Source organism: Neopsephotus bourkii, unplaced genomic scaffold (genome assembly GCF_033783945.1).
Source record: "Neopsephotus bourkii isolate Nb327-2 ecotype Australia unplaced genomic scaffold, CSIRO-AGI_Nbou_v1 NB_1036, whole genome shotgun sequence".
NCBI classification, from domain to species: Eukaryota; Metazoa; Chordata; class Aves; order Psittaciformes; family Psittacidae; genus Neopsephotus; species Neopsephotus bourkii.
In genome coordinates this window covers 1,760,108-1,774,692 of record NW_026901525.1, presented here as the reverse complement: position 1 = coordinate 1,774,692, position 14,585 = coordinate 1,760,108, and the positions used below count along the sequence as shown (strand labels likewise).

The following is a 14,585-nucleotide window of genomic DNA, read 5'->3' as shown; positions in this document are numbered from 1 at the left end:
CGGAAAGCTGCCCCCAGGAGATGGTCAGCACGATCTGCTCCATCCGCTCCCGTCTGAAGGAGCTCGGGGTGAATTCAAGGCAGCGAAAGCAAAGCTGCAGGATCCCTCCCTGCCCCCTTGCAAGCGCTCCTCCAGCTCCAACCCCTGCCACAGGCAGGGACAACTTCCACTGGAGCTGCTTGCTCCAAGCCCTCTCCACCCCGTCCCTGAGCACTCCGCTGTCCCGCACCACGTCCCCCGCGCCACTTGCAGCCCCGGTTCTCGGCCGTTCACTGCACACCGAGACCCGGAGCCCCCCCCGCTCCCTTCCCCTCAGCGCCTCTCGCCGCGCGGTGCAGGCTGGGATCGCGCCTCTCCTCCCGCCTCCCGTCGTGCCCCGGGCGCGCCTGAATGGGGCAGACACAAGATGGCGGCGAACGCGAACCCCGCCGGTGGCGGAGGCCTCTCGCTCTTCGAGTGCCCCAGCTGGTGAGCGGCGGGACGGAGACGGGATCGGGGCCGGGGTTGTGGCTGCCGCACCGGGCCCATCGCGTCTGCGTTTGCCGCGGGCTGCCCGCCGCGCCGGGCCGCGGGAGGGGCTGTGGGGCCGGGCGTGGGGCGGGAAGGGCCCGGGCCTGCGCTCCCGACCCCGCGGGGCCGGTGCCGCGGTTTGAGGCTGCTCCCGGCGATGCTGCGGCTCTGCCCAAGGGCTTCAACAGAACGGGTGATGGAGCGCACATTCAGCGTTGTGCTTGAGCTGTGTGTGCTGCTCGAGAGATCCATCGGCTTGAGGCTGGCCGGGGGGGGGGTTATTGCATTAAAAACCCGGGGCAAAGCGGTGTGTGGGAGCAGCAGTGGCAGGACCATGGTAATGGTTGGTTTCGAGCCGTGCTTGGACGGGATCTCTGTAAATCAGCTGCTCCTGCTGCAAGCAGCGCCTTGGATTAGGTTACCTGGGCTGCGTTGGATTTGTTTGATGCAGTACTAAATAGATCCCTGCTGTGCCGTCGTCTTTGGGGGTTGGAACATTGATTGTCCGGGGGTTGTGCAGTTGTGTTTTAAATGACATAGAAAACGAGACAACGTTATGACTGAGAAGTGAAGCACTGCTGTGAGCTGGCTCTGTATGTGCATGCACAATTGCAGTCTTTAATTGCACAGTCATCTGAGGTTTAGCACAGATCCCCTGCCTCTCCGTGCTGCAATGATGGTGCTCAGTGAATGGATGCTCAGTGGATCTGCCTTATAATTTAACCTGGTTTAGGAGTGTCTGCTTTAGCTGGTAAAACCATCTCACCCTCTCACGAGGAGGAATTGCTCATGTGTTTTAGCAGATCATTTGTGCTGAACATACCCAGTAAGAAACATCTCTGTGAGACAAGATGGTGCTCCATAAAATGATGGCATGATAGAGTAGATAAAAACTGGTTCTGGATGTTCAACCTGATACTTGAAATACCTCTTTAGATAGATATATTTTGTACAACAGTGTTCACAACTTGCATTATATTCAGTGGTAAATCTGAATTACTTCTGCCTTTGCAAGCTGTAGATTGTCCAGCTGGAGAAGTAGAACATTTGCCGTGCTCAGTTGCAGTTACTTGCATGCTATTGCAGAAGGATTCCTAAATACCACCTGAAGAGAGGATTGTTACACCTGCCTCTGTGAGGTCCTCTTTAGTTACATCTATTCTGGTTTCTACTACAGACAGGGCAGGCCTTGCATAGCTTCACTGGGCTGGTGCTGACCTGGTTTGGTCCTGAAGCACATCCTGTTGTGCTGAATGATGGAGACGTGAGGGGAAAGGGGCGTTGGGGGGATGATCCAGGCCAGGGTTTCACACCCACGAGTGGGAGGTTGTGTTCAGGTGCCAGGGTCTGGTTTATGCTGACATTTCTCAGATTTTTGGTAAGTTGCTTTTTCATAGCCTGAATGTCCTTTTGCTGCCGTGTCCTAAAATCCATTTACTTCTGGTTTATTTTTCTTATCTGCAAAAAAAAAAGTAGATTAAATTTCCTGTTAAAGCTTTCCATGGCTTGGGGTGGATCTGCTGAATTGCAGAGTCTGGCTCACAGTTTTAACATGTTTGCTTCTTTCAGAGCAACCCAGAAAGGACACAGTTATGATATTGAATTGAAAAACTGATACGGAATGGAATCGATATTGATACTGAGCAATGGGTCTTTCCCAGCTGCAGGCTTGGACCAGTAGTATTGTTATTTGAAGCTCTGACTTCCAGAAAGTCTCAGTGTATGCATATCTCACAGGATCCTTGATGTTCTACACAGCACCCAGAAGTCTTCTGCTTAGGTAGCAGTGTAGATCCTAGTACAGAGAGCTTTGGGTGACCAGAACCATGGACTTGCAGAGGGGCTTTGTGATCAGTTGCAGCTTCTTCTATAGTGAATTAGCTTCAATGTCATCAGCCTGTATTAAAATCAAGATCAGAGTCTTTATTTATCTGGTTTTCTGCCTCTAAGCAGCTCTGGCTTGGGGACTACAAACACCAATTGTATGAGAAATAGATCTTAAATGTAATCGACAGAAATAGCTTTTTTTTTCCCCTTGCCTTTAAATTGCCCATATTTTTGAGGTTTGCCTTCATCATTGTACCTGTTCTTTCCTAACCTGATTAGTGGTTTAGTGTCCAGTTTCCAGAAAAGACTTCCACTCTGAAATTCAAGGTTTTCAATCAGTTCAGTTTCCAGGGTTGAAGTTCTGGCTTTGATTTAGTTTTTGTCCTGTTAAAAGGTACTTCTTCAGAGTCCATAAAACACATTATTCTTTCTTTTCTTGTGCTTCCAACAGTTAAACTAGCTTGAGACAATGACAAATGATGAGTGCTGTCTTCATAGTGCTTGTTTGTGCCAGCACTTGTGTATGCATGCACTGTAATTCCTCCCTAAGTGTTGACAAAGACATGGGCTATGCATTTGAAATGGAAATAAAGGTGTTGCCAATACTGTGGATCAAAATTGAACCAAAGCATGACATTAGAAGATGTCTTTGGATAACAGTGACATACCCTGGTTTTATGAAGATTTTTGCTTTATTTCTGAGCTGGTTTTAGTGAGTAAAATTCCTGTGAGGTACAAATGATCTGGGGTGCAGTTTCGGGGTGACCCTCAGATGTTTAATGACCACTGTGGTTTAACCTGTATTTGGGATGGTGAATCTTCCTTTACTCTCTCTCTCGACACACCAGGAGTTGGGAGGTTGTTCTGGAATGTACACGCATTTGAAGTAGGATGTTTTAAAGGCAACAATGATTTCGGTTGCTTTGAGCCAACAACAGGCTATTCCTGGCTGGGATTTTACAGAGATTTCTGGAGGGGATGAGCTTTAGAGTTCTGGAAGTTCCACCCTGTCCTTGAAGTTGGGCATGGAGATGCATACAATAGGCACACAGGTCAAGATTTTTAGGAAGTAGCTAAATGTAGGCTTTTGAATCCACATTTAGAAACTTAAATAATTGACCTCATTTTAAACTAACACAACAGAATTGAACCTGTCCTGTCTATGTCTTTCATAGCTGCAGCTCAGAATTTCTCTTTCAACTGGGTATGACTGAGTCAGTGCTGTTGAGCAAGGCACGGATGAACATACAGAGTCTGTTACCTGTGCTTTATAAAGCTTGAGTCAAACTGAACCAGATGCCTTAGGGAAACAGTGACCTTAGTCTGGGCCAAAACAGAGCTTAAGCTGTCTAGTAAGATAAAACCAACGCTGCTTTTCACTGGGTAGAGGATTTTTAAAGAGGAATGGTATTGAGGAACCCTCCCTTACAGCTGAAGGGGAAGAGTGAAAAATACAGGACGGCAATGAAAGGGTTTAATCAGAAATGTAGGATGGAAATCAAACTGTCAGAATAACAAGGCTGTGGAGCAGCTTTCTGGTAGGCATAAAGGTTACAGTTGTGTCTTTACCTCCTCTGATTTCTACACTTCCAACATACCTGTTCTCTGAAAAAGTAGGAATAATCTTACCAAATAATCATTGCATTGTTACTCCCTACTTAATATTAATTTTCCTATTTAATTCGGTGCTGTTTGAATTCATTTTTTGATGCCATAAACCCTGTAGTTTTCTCTAATAGAATATTTATGGGCCCTGCTCTCAGGATTTAATTTTTTTGTACAGAATTTCCAAATTTCACTGTATTCCAGGGAGACTTTGCTCCTGTGTAAGTAACCAAGGGAACCAGTGGGAACCAGTAGAATCAAGTTCTGAGTGGAACTGCATTGTAACAAGAAAACATACATAGTGCCAAGGTGAAGTTAGGCAAATGCTTTAATACAAATGGAATGCTTTGTTAGTTGAAGCAGCCACGTCTCTCATCAAAAAGCTTCCATAAAATACTCCTAAAACACAGTGCAATTGTTTTGTGTTCAGGATAAGTCTGTAATCACCAAGTTTGAGCCATGAGCTTTTTGAAGTGTATTTCTCACAACTGAAAGCTTGGGGGGAATTATTTTAGTGCTCCTAAGAGCAGAGGGAATCATAAATGCCTGCCATCAACCTGCATGGGTTTGTAAAACATGATGGGTTATGTGTTGGCAGAAGGCATCTGCAGGGAGGAGAAAATGATGAGATTTTCATATTTTCCCCCAAATAATCCTGCTTACATTTGTGTAGGTTTGGGCTGTAGCTCTAATAGAGTATTAGCTCTAACCCTAATAAATGTTCTGTGAAATGTTTTGATGCTATATTTTCCTTTCTTTATTTTCCAGGGCAGGGAAGCCACCACCTGGCTTACATCTGGATGTGGTCAAAGGAGACAAACTCATTGAGGTATGAAAATAGGGTTTGTGTGTATTGGGTAGATCATGTACATAGGCATCAGCAGTAGAACATTTCCCAGCATTTTCAACACTTCCCCATAAGTATTTAGCTTCTCTCTCGTATTCATGTTGTTCACATCAGTTTATTTTACTCTGAAACTTCAGAATGAAGAGAATTCCATCAGTTATCTTCTGATTAGTTGCGCTGTGTAGGGGTACAAAACTGCCCTGCTCAGGCAGCAAACAGTGACAGTTGGCTTCCTGAACATTAAACTTGTCTTAATAAGAGAGAGAGTAAAAGTAAAATGCTTCCAAACTTAATTTTGGATTAAAGTTGACATTTTGTTCCCTACAAGATGCTTACAGAGTACTGGGACTGCATCAGGGCTGGCCTTCACTGACTCTTTCTAGGCCCTATAGCATTCAAACCCTTTGCATTGCATTTGTCTTCAATCCGTGGGCCATGGATTCTGCTTCTCCAGTTCTAAAACTGATGCGTGTTCAGAATCAGTTTGAGTGAGAGATCAGAGAGCTGCAGTAGGCTGCTGCTCAGCTCAGCCTTCTCACTGCCATGCCAGCAGCACCAGCTGGGCGCAGGTTGTACTTGGCATTGGGTTTTCCAGTCTTCCTTTCAGGCCATGTAATGGAATTCAGTGAGCAAAGCCAAATGGCTTTGTGTCTTTGGGGGTTTTGGTGTGTGGCAAGTGGCCAGACATAACGCAGCCTTCCCAGCTGGGAGACTGATTCTGTAAGATGAATTTTCTCTTGTCTTATTTCCTTTGGATTCTTGAGCTTGGAGAGAGAGCTTTAGGATGAGTTTACATGGACTTCTCTGCTGAATTAATCCTCTGGTGCTCAGCAAATGTCTGTCACAGCAGTCCTGCTCAGGACTAAAAAACAAAGCAGCAGAGTGACATATGGAAGCTTTTGGTAATGGATGAGCAAAGTTGGTGTTGATAAATGTCAGTCAGGAGTTGTGCTCATGGTGTTAGGGTCTGAGGCTCTGCTGGCCAAAGCTTTTCTGAGGCCCAAGCTGGCTTGGCAGGGAAGTCCTAGTGTACTGTTCCATGCAGCATCCATGGCTGCTTGTGTGGCTGGCTGCCTTGTGGCCTTACACACTGTGTATTGGTGATGACTTAGTCCTCTAGACTGCAATGGTTACATTAAACAGTGAGCTATGCTCATGTCTGGGAGCTGTGCAACACGTGAACAGCATTGAATCTCTTTCCTGTTTGGTACATGTGGCAAATAGCTTTTCAGTATGGTAAGAGCATCATTAAATCTTCCTGGATTACTGAGCACTTGATACTAACCAAGCCATCCGTATGGGAGGCCTTGTGCAGAGGTCTGTGGTACACCATGTGATTGCTGGGTCTGAAAAGTGCTACATTAAAACAAGCCATGAAGTGTTTAAGCTCAGTGTGTAAAGGAAGACACTGGGTTATAACTCAGAGGCACAGAAAATTCTGGAAACTTATCTTGGAGTAAAGGCAATAAAGTTATTTTCCCCTGTTGATTCGTGACAATATTTCCAATGTGTTAATTCACTTCTATATTTGCAAAATCCCTTGAATGCTGCCAAGTCAAAGACAAGGGGAATGGCTTTAACCTGACAGGGGGGAGATTGAGATGAGCTCTTAGGCAGAAGCTCTTCCCTGTGAGGGTGCTGAGGCGCTGGCACAGGGTGCCCAGAGAAGCTGTGGCTGCCCCATCCCTGGCAGTGTTCAAGGCCAGGTTGGACACAGGGGCTTGGAGCAAGCTGCTCCAGTGGAAGGGGTCCCTGTCTGTGGCAGGGGTTGGAACCGGATGAGCTTTAAGAAAATGTAGGAGAAAATGAGGTTCATGTGTTTTTTTTTTTTTGCTTGGAGATAAGGCAGAGGAATAGAAATACTGTGTCTTATTCCAGGCTGTCTCATTTTCTGCATGACTTTGTAGTGCTACAGAATTTAGGTGCTCATATTGTCAGTCTTTCTGATAGGTCAGAAAACCCCCAAACCATCTGCCTGTAACTTGTCTGACACATTGGATCTTCCAGCTGACCAAAACCAGGAGCTAACAACTGAGTGACATGAATGCTACTGCCAGTGGGAGATCCTCATCCCACAATCTAGTGCCTGTATCAGCCCTTTGCTGGGATATGCATCTGCCTGAAGGCAAGTTAATTCAGTCCAGTATGGCAGCAGAAAACTAACGCAGCAGATGAGTGCTTTGGAAGCTGAGAACACTGGGGCTTTTCCATATTCAGCTGCTCTGATTTTCCAAAGAGAAGATTTGAGTTTCTGTATTTAAGTGTCAGACAAAACTGAAATATTGATGAGCTGTTGATGCTTTGTTTAGAACTTGCTCTGTTTATTCATGTGCTTGAATGTTTTCAGGAAGATCCACAAGGTGATAGGAGTCTAATACACTTCTCTGTTTGATATTCTACCTCAGAAACTCATCATTGATGAGAAGAAATACTATCTCTTTGGGAGAAATCCTGATCTGTGCGATTTTACCATTGACCACCAGTCTTGCTCTCGGGTCCATGCTGCCTTGGTCTATCACAAGCATCTCAAGAGGGTTTTCCTCATAGATCTAAACAGCAGTAAGTAGTGTGACATTTAACCAGCTGGAAGCACAATATTTCAGTGCTTAAGCATTCCTAAATCTGAGACACTTTTTCCTTTGTAGTTAATTGTTTCACTGTGTGGGTAGATGACTGTACTCTGAGATAGCATCCTAGGGAGAGATTGTAATGGGTTTGGAGCAAAGAAGTGATTCCTCCAGTGAGCTTCCATCTGCTTCACTTGGTGTTTAAAAGAACATTTCTAGACCCTTAAGAGGCTAAGGGAGAAGAGGAGGGTGACTTGGCCTTCCCTTCAGAATTTCATGAGGTTTTCTTTACTGAGGGTGGTTTTTTCAAGGTCTAAAACCTGTTTTTTTTCCACTGAGGTACTGATTCCAGACATGGTACATTGGGACCTACAAGAATCCAAAAAGTAAATGGTGTTTGTACTTTGTTTCCATGACTTTTTGAGGACTTCTCATGCGTGTTACCTTAGTTTATGAGACGATGGGTGATGTACATAGCTTATATTTTCAGAGTACCTCAGGGACTTGCATCTCAGAGCAACCACGTAGTTTCTGAACTTCTCAAGACTTGAACATTTTGAGCCCAAGCTGATGACTAACAGCCTATTTTGCATTTTGACGTTCTCAGCACACGGCACATTCTTGGGTCATATCCGTTTGGAACCTCACAAACCCCAACAGATACCCATTGACTCCACGGTTTCATTTGGTGCTTCTACACGGGCGTACACGCTGCGGGAGAAGCCTCAGACGCTTCCATCGGCAGTTAAGGGAGATGAGAAAATGGGCAGTGAAGATGAAGAGCTCAAGGGCTTGCTGGGCCTGCCAGAGGAGGAGACAGAACTTGACGTGAGTGCAGTGTCACACTCCACCTAGATGGTGCTTCTAGCTAAACAGATGGTGTTCCCCTTTTTGCTTAGGTTCAGGTTCTTCATTTCTTGGCCTTGAAGGTGGTCTGAGGTGTCTTCTGCTGGGAGATACACACAAAGTGTCTCATTCTGCTGTGAACGTGCAGCTTCCCAGAATCCACTGACCTAACAATCCTCTTCCAGTGGTCTGCTCACAATGGCTCTCCAGGGAGTTACACCCTCCCCAGCTGCCCCAGGTCAAGGATGATTTCGCAGTCACTGATTGCTGCCCTGTTTCCTGCAGTTAGCTAGGGAAAAAGGAAAAAGCAGCATACGTGGCATTCACAGGATTGTTGAGGTTGGAAGAAACTCTCAGGATCATCTAGTCCAGTCCTCCGGCTAAGCAAGGTCACCTATAGCAGCTTGCCCGGGATCATGGTCAGTCATGTTCTGAGTATCTGCAGGCAGAGACCATAACCTTTCTGAACAGCCTGTTGCAGCACTGGAGCACTCTTTCTTCCTATGGTTCTGAAGTTGAAACTCAACATTATGCTGTGGTTTTCTTATATGCACAATTGCACGGTTAAATGAAACTTCATATGCTACTTGCTTAAACTATTTCCATTTTTATCACTAGAACCTGACAGAGTTTAATACGGCCCACAACAAAAGAATTTCCACGCTAACCATTGAGGAAGGGAACTTGGATATTCAGAGACCAAAGAGAAAACGGAAGAACTCCAGAGTGACATTCAGTGATGATGATGAAATCATCAATCCGGGTAAGTAGTTTGCTTTAGTGTTTAGTTGATGCCTTTAAGGCCCCCTTTCCAGTGTTCTCAAAGGGATTCCTCCTGGCTGCATATGGATAAGAAGAGAAGTTTGGCAGTCGATGTTTGGGATCTGCTATTTTAGAGAAGCTGCCACATGTCTCACTTAAGTCTTTGACTTAATTTAACGCCAGCCAGAAAAACCATTTTGATTTGGCAGGTTATGCAGTTCGGTGCTCAGAACATCCTAATGTAAACAGCATTACAAAAAGGATAATGTTTTCTGAGTTTTGGAGCCTGTACCTTGAATTCCTTCAACTCCTCCTTCAAGGCTCCCCCAAGGACTTCTGGGCATGGCTGCTGTGCCTTTGAGCATGTGCAGGGGCTTGTCAGCTGCAGCTTTCAGCCCAGAACTCCAGTGTGATCAGTGAAAGCCACCCATCCATACGTTCACCTCCCTGCTCTCCAGTGGAGTTGAAAGCTTTTCTTACCAACATATCTCATGAGCCCACCTGGAGCCAAAGCCACTAGGTGTCCTCCTGGCTCCTCTCTTCATCTGGGCATGCTTGTGCTTCCTGAGCATCACTAGAGGACTGGCTTGGAGAAAGTCCATGTACCAGTTCCTCATATAGGCTCCTTTACCTGACAGATGCTCTGTCTCTTCCTGTATTCTTACTGAAGACATCGCTGTTCTTGCTTTTGCAGAGGATGTGGACCCTTCTGTTGGGCGTTTCAGGAACATGGTACAGACAGCAGTAGTCCCTGTTAAGGTACAGAGTAACTCAATTTTCTAATGAATGCATTACATTGATGAACTCATGATAGATTACATGAACTCATTTTATGACTTATACCTTGAGAACATAATGTTCTGTGGTGACAAGTGTTTTATTGTTAGCAAGTTGTGTTCATGCTTCACATTTGTAGTCTTTTGAGTAGACTTAACCATTTCCCTTCACATCCAGCTTTTGCTCTTTAATAACACATGGGAGCAATGGCAATATTTGTTCCCCTCACAAAAGGAAACACTTCCCAGAATTCCAGTACAGTGGTTCTAGGCATTGGTTAAAATTATGGGAAGTGTGGAAAATAGAAAGTAAAAACGAGAGGTTGCTTGTTGAAATCCTGTAAGTGCTGAAGATTTCCTAAGGTTGTCTCCTAGAATTAGCAGGGTTTAGACTTTGCTCCAAGATGAAAGTGTTGCCTGTGCTATATTTAACTTGAATATTTGTATAGCTTTAGAGTAGCTAAGCAACAGTGTGATAGCGACTTCACTTGTTGCTAGTATGCATGAAATAATGTGTGTGGAAAAGGATAATTCTACATAAACCCCAGGCTGCAGGAGATCCAGATGATCAGGAGCTAGACAAAATCACCCAAGTGATCTAGGAGTTGCAGTTTGTTACTGGGGGGAGGAGGGTTTGTGTTACTGACTAAAGACCTCCTCAGTCGTATGTTTAGGACAAGCTCAAGACTGCCAGGTGTGTACAGGAGATAAAGAAGTGCTCAGACCTGACCTAAGTTCAGCTTCTGTCACCCCTTCCTGCATTGTGCACCTTTAAGAGTTTATTATTAAGTGGTTTTCAGAGAAACCCAGAAGAAATCTACTGGGACGTGGTCTGTAACCACTTTGCATGGCTGCTCAACGTGCCTTTTGGGGGCCAGTTTCTACAACTTGCTTATTTCATGTGTTCTGACTAATGTTTAAATACTTCCGTCTCCAGAAGAAGCGGTTGGAGAACGCAGGCTCCCTGACCACAGATGATTCTGCATCACGACGGATGCAAAACTTCCCCTACAGCGGAGGATTGTACGGGGGTCTACCTCCAACCCACAATGAGGCAGGGTCCCAGTCGCACGGTGGCCATGGGACAGCACTCATTGGTGGCCTGCCAATGCCCTACCCCAATCTCGCCCCAGATGTGGACTTGACTCCTGTTGCGCCCTCAACAGTCAACATGAACCCAGCTCCAAACCCTGCTGTCTTTAATCCTGAAGCTGTGAATGAACCCAAGAAGAAGAAATATGCAAAGGAGGCATGGCCAGGCAAGAAGCCAACCCCTTCCCTGCTGATCTGAGCTGGAGTTTGTGGAGTGAGGATGGGAGTCACGAACTCCAGAAACTGTTGCTGTGCAGTATCGTCTTTTTAAGATTTCAGTGTCCTAACCAGATGTAATACCAAGATTGAAGAAGTGAAACATCCTTTAAAGATCTGTCTTCAAACGTTTTTATATGTCTGTTAAAGGAAAAAAAGAATTACAGCTCCCATCTCCTTTTGAACAAAGATATCTGGCAGCCTTTTCTTAGCCATTACTGTCCCCAGAGGTCTTTACTCTCAGTTTTGATCCAGAGGTTGAAGGGGCAGCATCACACAACTTAATGCTCATTTATGGCATGACCCTGCAAATCCACATTTGGAGGTGGCGTGCTCACTACAAGTCACGTTGTTGCCACTGGACCTGCATATAGCAGGTCCCCTTCTAGCAGAAGTGAATGGTTGTGGGGCCAAGCTTTTCAAAATCTCATTAATAGGAGTTCTAAAACTTGCAAAATATAGGTCAGCTTTTCTTTTGTACATTTTCCAAACCCACCAATGTGTGGGACATTGTTGGGGTTTTCTTTGTATTACTTTAGTTTGGCTACAGCTTTGGGGTTTTTTCCACCTCAAACACTACAGCATCCCATTAGTTCATGAGGACATGGAGTTAATGGACAAAAATAGATGGGTTTCCCAAGCTGTGGCCCAGTATTGTGATGTTTGAGGACTAAAGGGGTGCACATGTGGGTGGATGGGAGCTTGTGTTGATGCTACTGGGCATGGGAAGCCTCAGAGCATTTGAAAGGTGGGTAGACACTGCCTATAAATAACCAAGTCAGATTGATCTCACCCCTATGATCACGTAAGGTGGAGTTAACACAGAGGAAACCAGTTCCTTTTAAACTCGGTGGGCCTTTTAACTTTAATAGTTCCATTTGTATTTGCAAATGGAAGTTGTGAGCTTAGAGCATGTGTGAGATGCAACAAGAGACACACAGAAATGAGCAGCCATCAGCATGTTTAACAACTAAAACCACAATCTGCTGGTTTGGCCACTAGTAACAAGGGATGAGAACACAGTGCTACTTAAGAGCTAGAATATCAGTTCTGAGTAGAAAATCTGCCTCACCTTGGATAAAGCAGTGCACAAGTTGGTTTTATCATACTGCATTTTTTTGACTACTTCACTTTGTCCTATTGAATAACATAAGCTTGATTTGGGTTGTTGCTCTGGCACTTCAGATCCTCAAGTTTAGATGTCACCACCTGATTCAAATGTATTCAGACACAGTATCTTTATACCAGGTAAGGCCAGAGCTCTTGTTTTGCCAGGATTCTTTTTACATTGGATAATGCAGTTCAGCTTTGTGGTGACATTCCTCTGTTGTTTGGGGATTTCTCCAGGAGACATGCACCACAATGACAGAGTGTGCCAGGCTCTTCATTCCATACCATACTGTGGCTACCTGGCCAAGTTGAGGTGTGCACGTCTGGTGGTTGCTGGAGCAGTGTGACAGTGCCTCTGGTGTGCTGCATGGTTTGGACACATGCTCCAAAATCAGTGTGACTTCTGCATCTGCAGAGTGGTTGCTATCATGTTCCTGAGCTAAAAATGAGCTGGGAGCTACCCCATTCCCAAGAGGGATGGCTTTAGAGACTGGTTTGTCCTCCTCCCTGCACCATCTAGCTCAGGCTGTTAGATGGGTGAACGCAGGACCTCTCCAGGATAGTTGTGCTGCTGTGTTGAGTTGCTATTGACTGATTCAGTCCTCAGACATTCTGCTTCCAGACACTCCATGGGGACTCTGAGAATCTTTCTCCCTTTAGGTTTGCTTCTTCCTGGTACGTAGAATTGTCTTTTTCCAGCCAGTCTGCTTTATGAAGGCAACTCTTTAGGGTAAGACTAGTTAGGGCAAGTAAAAGTTGAGCAGCTTTTGTTCTTGGTTTGGTTTGGTTTTTCTTTTTTGATGGATGGTTTTTGTTCTGTTCTTTGCAAGGTTTTTCTTGAAAAGGGAAGCTTTACTGCTCGTTGCTCTTCAAGCTCCTCTCCTCTCTGGGTTTGAACAAGCTCTCATTATTGTAGAGCTTAGGGGACACAGCTGGTACAGGAGGGGACGGTGTAACATCTAGGGGCTTTGTACAGACGTTTGTACACTTGTGTAATATGTAATAGGCCTTTTCACACTTTCTGTTGAGCTTTTTACCTGTAACCTTTACTATGTTGTAAATTAAATGCAGATTTTGCCAGCTTGGAGAGTGTAGTGTGTTCGTTCCCAGCCCGTGCTTCCGCAGCTGAGGCTGTACCTTTATTCTGTGGCTTATGGGATGGATCTGTGCCGTGGCCAAGCGCTGCTGTCACTGCAGGTCTTGTTCATGTGGCTGGCTCAGGCTGCAGCTCTTAAAGTTGCCCCAGCTCCTCTGCTCGTGACCTGCTTTGCTGCCTGGTGCTGCAGTGCACAAGAGGGACACTTAAGAGTGGATTTTAAGCAGCAGTTGCCTTTCTTTGTGGGTAAAGTTCTACCAGCTTCTGCCGTAATCCTCCCTCCACGAATGTTATTCTTTAGAGCCCAGCTTTGCTCTTCTCATTGCCCAGCTTGCTGCCTCTGGCATGCAGAGGAGCCTTGGATCTAAATGCACTCTCCTTTGTCACACTGGGTCTGCAGCTTGTCCCAGACTCACTGGGGAGAGCTGCAGTGAAAACCAGTAAACTGGGACCTGGTTAAAGGTGCCTGCAGTGTAGGGTTGAGCTGTTTAGGCTAGAGATGAGTACTTCTCAATGCAGCAATATCTGCTTTGCAGTTTCATTTTCATTCCTGTGTCAGCAGGAGGCTGAATCTTCACAAGATGTGCAAGCTGCTGATGTGCCATAGGTAAAAGTAGTTGGTACAGGTCAAGTAGTTAGCTTTGTGGTCTGATATTCTAAGTGTTGGTGTGGTTAGCAGTTAATTTCCTGTGTTAAAGGAAAGGAGTCTGCTTGTATGATTATCTAAAGCACTCTCTGCAATGTGGAATGCAGAGGTGGGACCACAGAGGGAAAGTCTGTAGCTAAATAAAAGACTGAGCTATAGTGGTAGTGTTTTCCAGGCCCATTTGTCCTTACAGCATTACCTGGATTGTCATTGTAACCCCAATTACCTGGATTGCCATTGGTTTTCCAAGGCCACAGCACCCAGCAGGTATCCCAGGAGCTAGTAACACACTGATGCGAGTTGTTCTATTCCCAGTGTGCTGTGCATTAAGGTACCCCTGTGTTAGAGACAAGCCTGAAGCAAGGACTTCTTAGAGAGGAGGTGACTTTTCCCTGGGCCCTTTTAGGAGAGCAGGAGAAGCTTCCAGCGCAGAGCAGGTGAGTGAGCAGCCACAGTGTGCACGCCTCTGATCATGCCAAGTGCTTCGAGTCACTTGGGAGGCAGCAGTGCAGGGATGCTCCAGCAAGAGCTTCCCTCACCCACAGAACTTCATTGCTCTTCCCTTGTTTCTGCCCAGTCATCAGCCCAGGAGCAGCTTTGTGTGACTTACATGGATTGTTTGCTGTGTGCTCATTGCTGCTTCTTGGGTGATGGGGTTTGGGGTTTGTTTCTTGGGGGGATGGAA

The 14,585-nt window shown here is 45.6% G+C and overlaps 1 protein-coding gene and 1 non-coding gene across 2 annotated transcripts; both read left to right on the top strand.

Annotated features, from left to right (window-relative positions):
- Nucleotides 1–335: 335 nt before the first annotated feature.
- On the top strand, nt 336–13,239 carry PPP1R8 (protein phosphatase 1 regulatory subunit 8). The gene is made up of 7 exons (XM_061360726.1): nt 336–468; nt 4,711–4,771; nt 7,195–7,348; nt 7,964–8,184; nt 8,821–8,965; nt 9,659–9,723; nt 10,678–13,239. The coding sequence occupies exons 1-7, from the start codon at nt 407–409 to the stop codon at nt 11,029–11,031; spliced, it is 1,062 nt and encodes a 353-aa protein (XP_061216710.1). The 5' UTR covers nt 336–406; the 3' UTR covers nt 11,032–13,239.
- On the top strand, nt 6,058–6,223 carry LOC133216298 (small Cajal body-specific RNA 1). Its single transcript, XR_009726605.1, has one exon. It is a non-coding gene; the product is annotated as a small Cajal body-specific RNA 1 (non-coding RNA).
- Nucleotides 13,240–14,585: the final 1,346 nt, after the last annotated feature.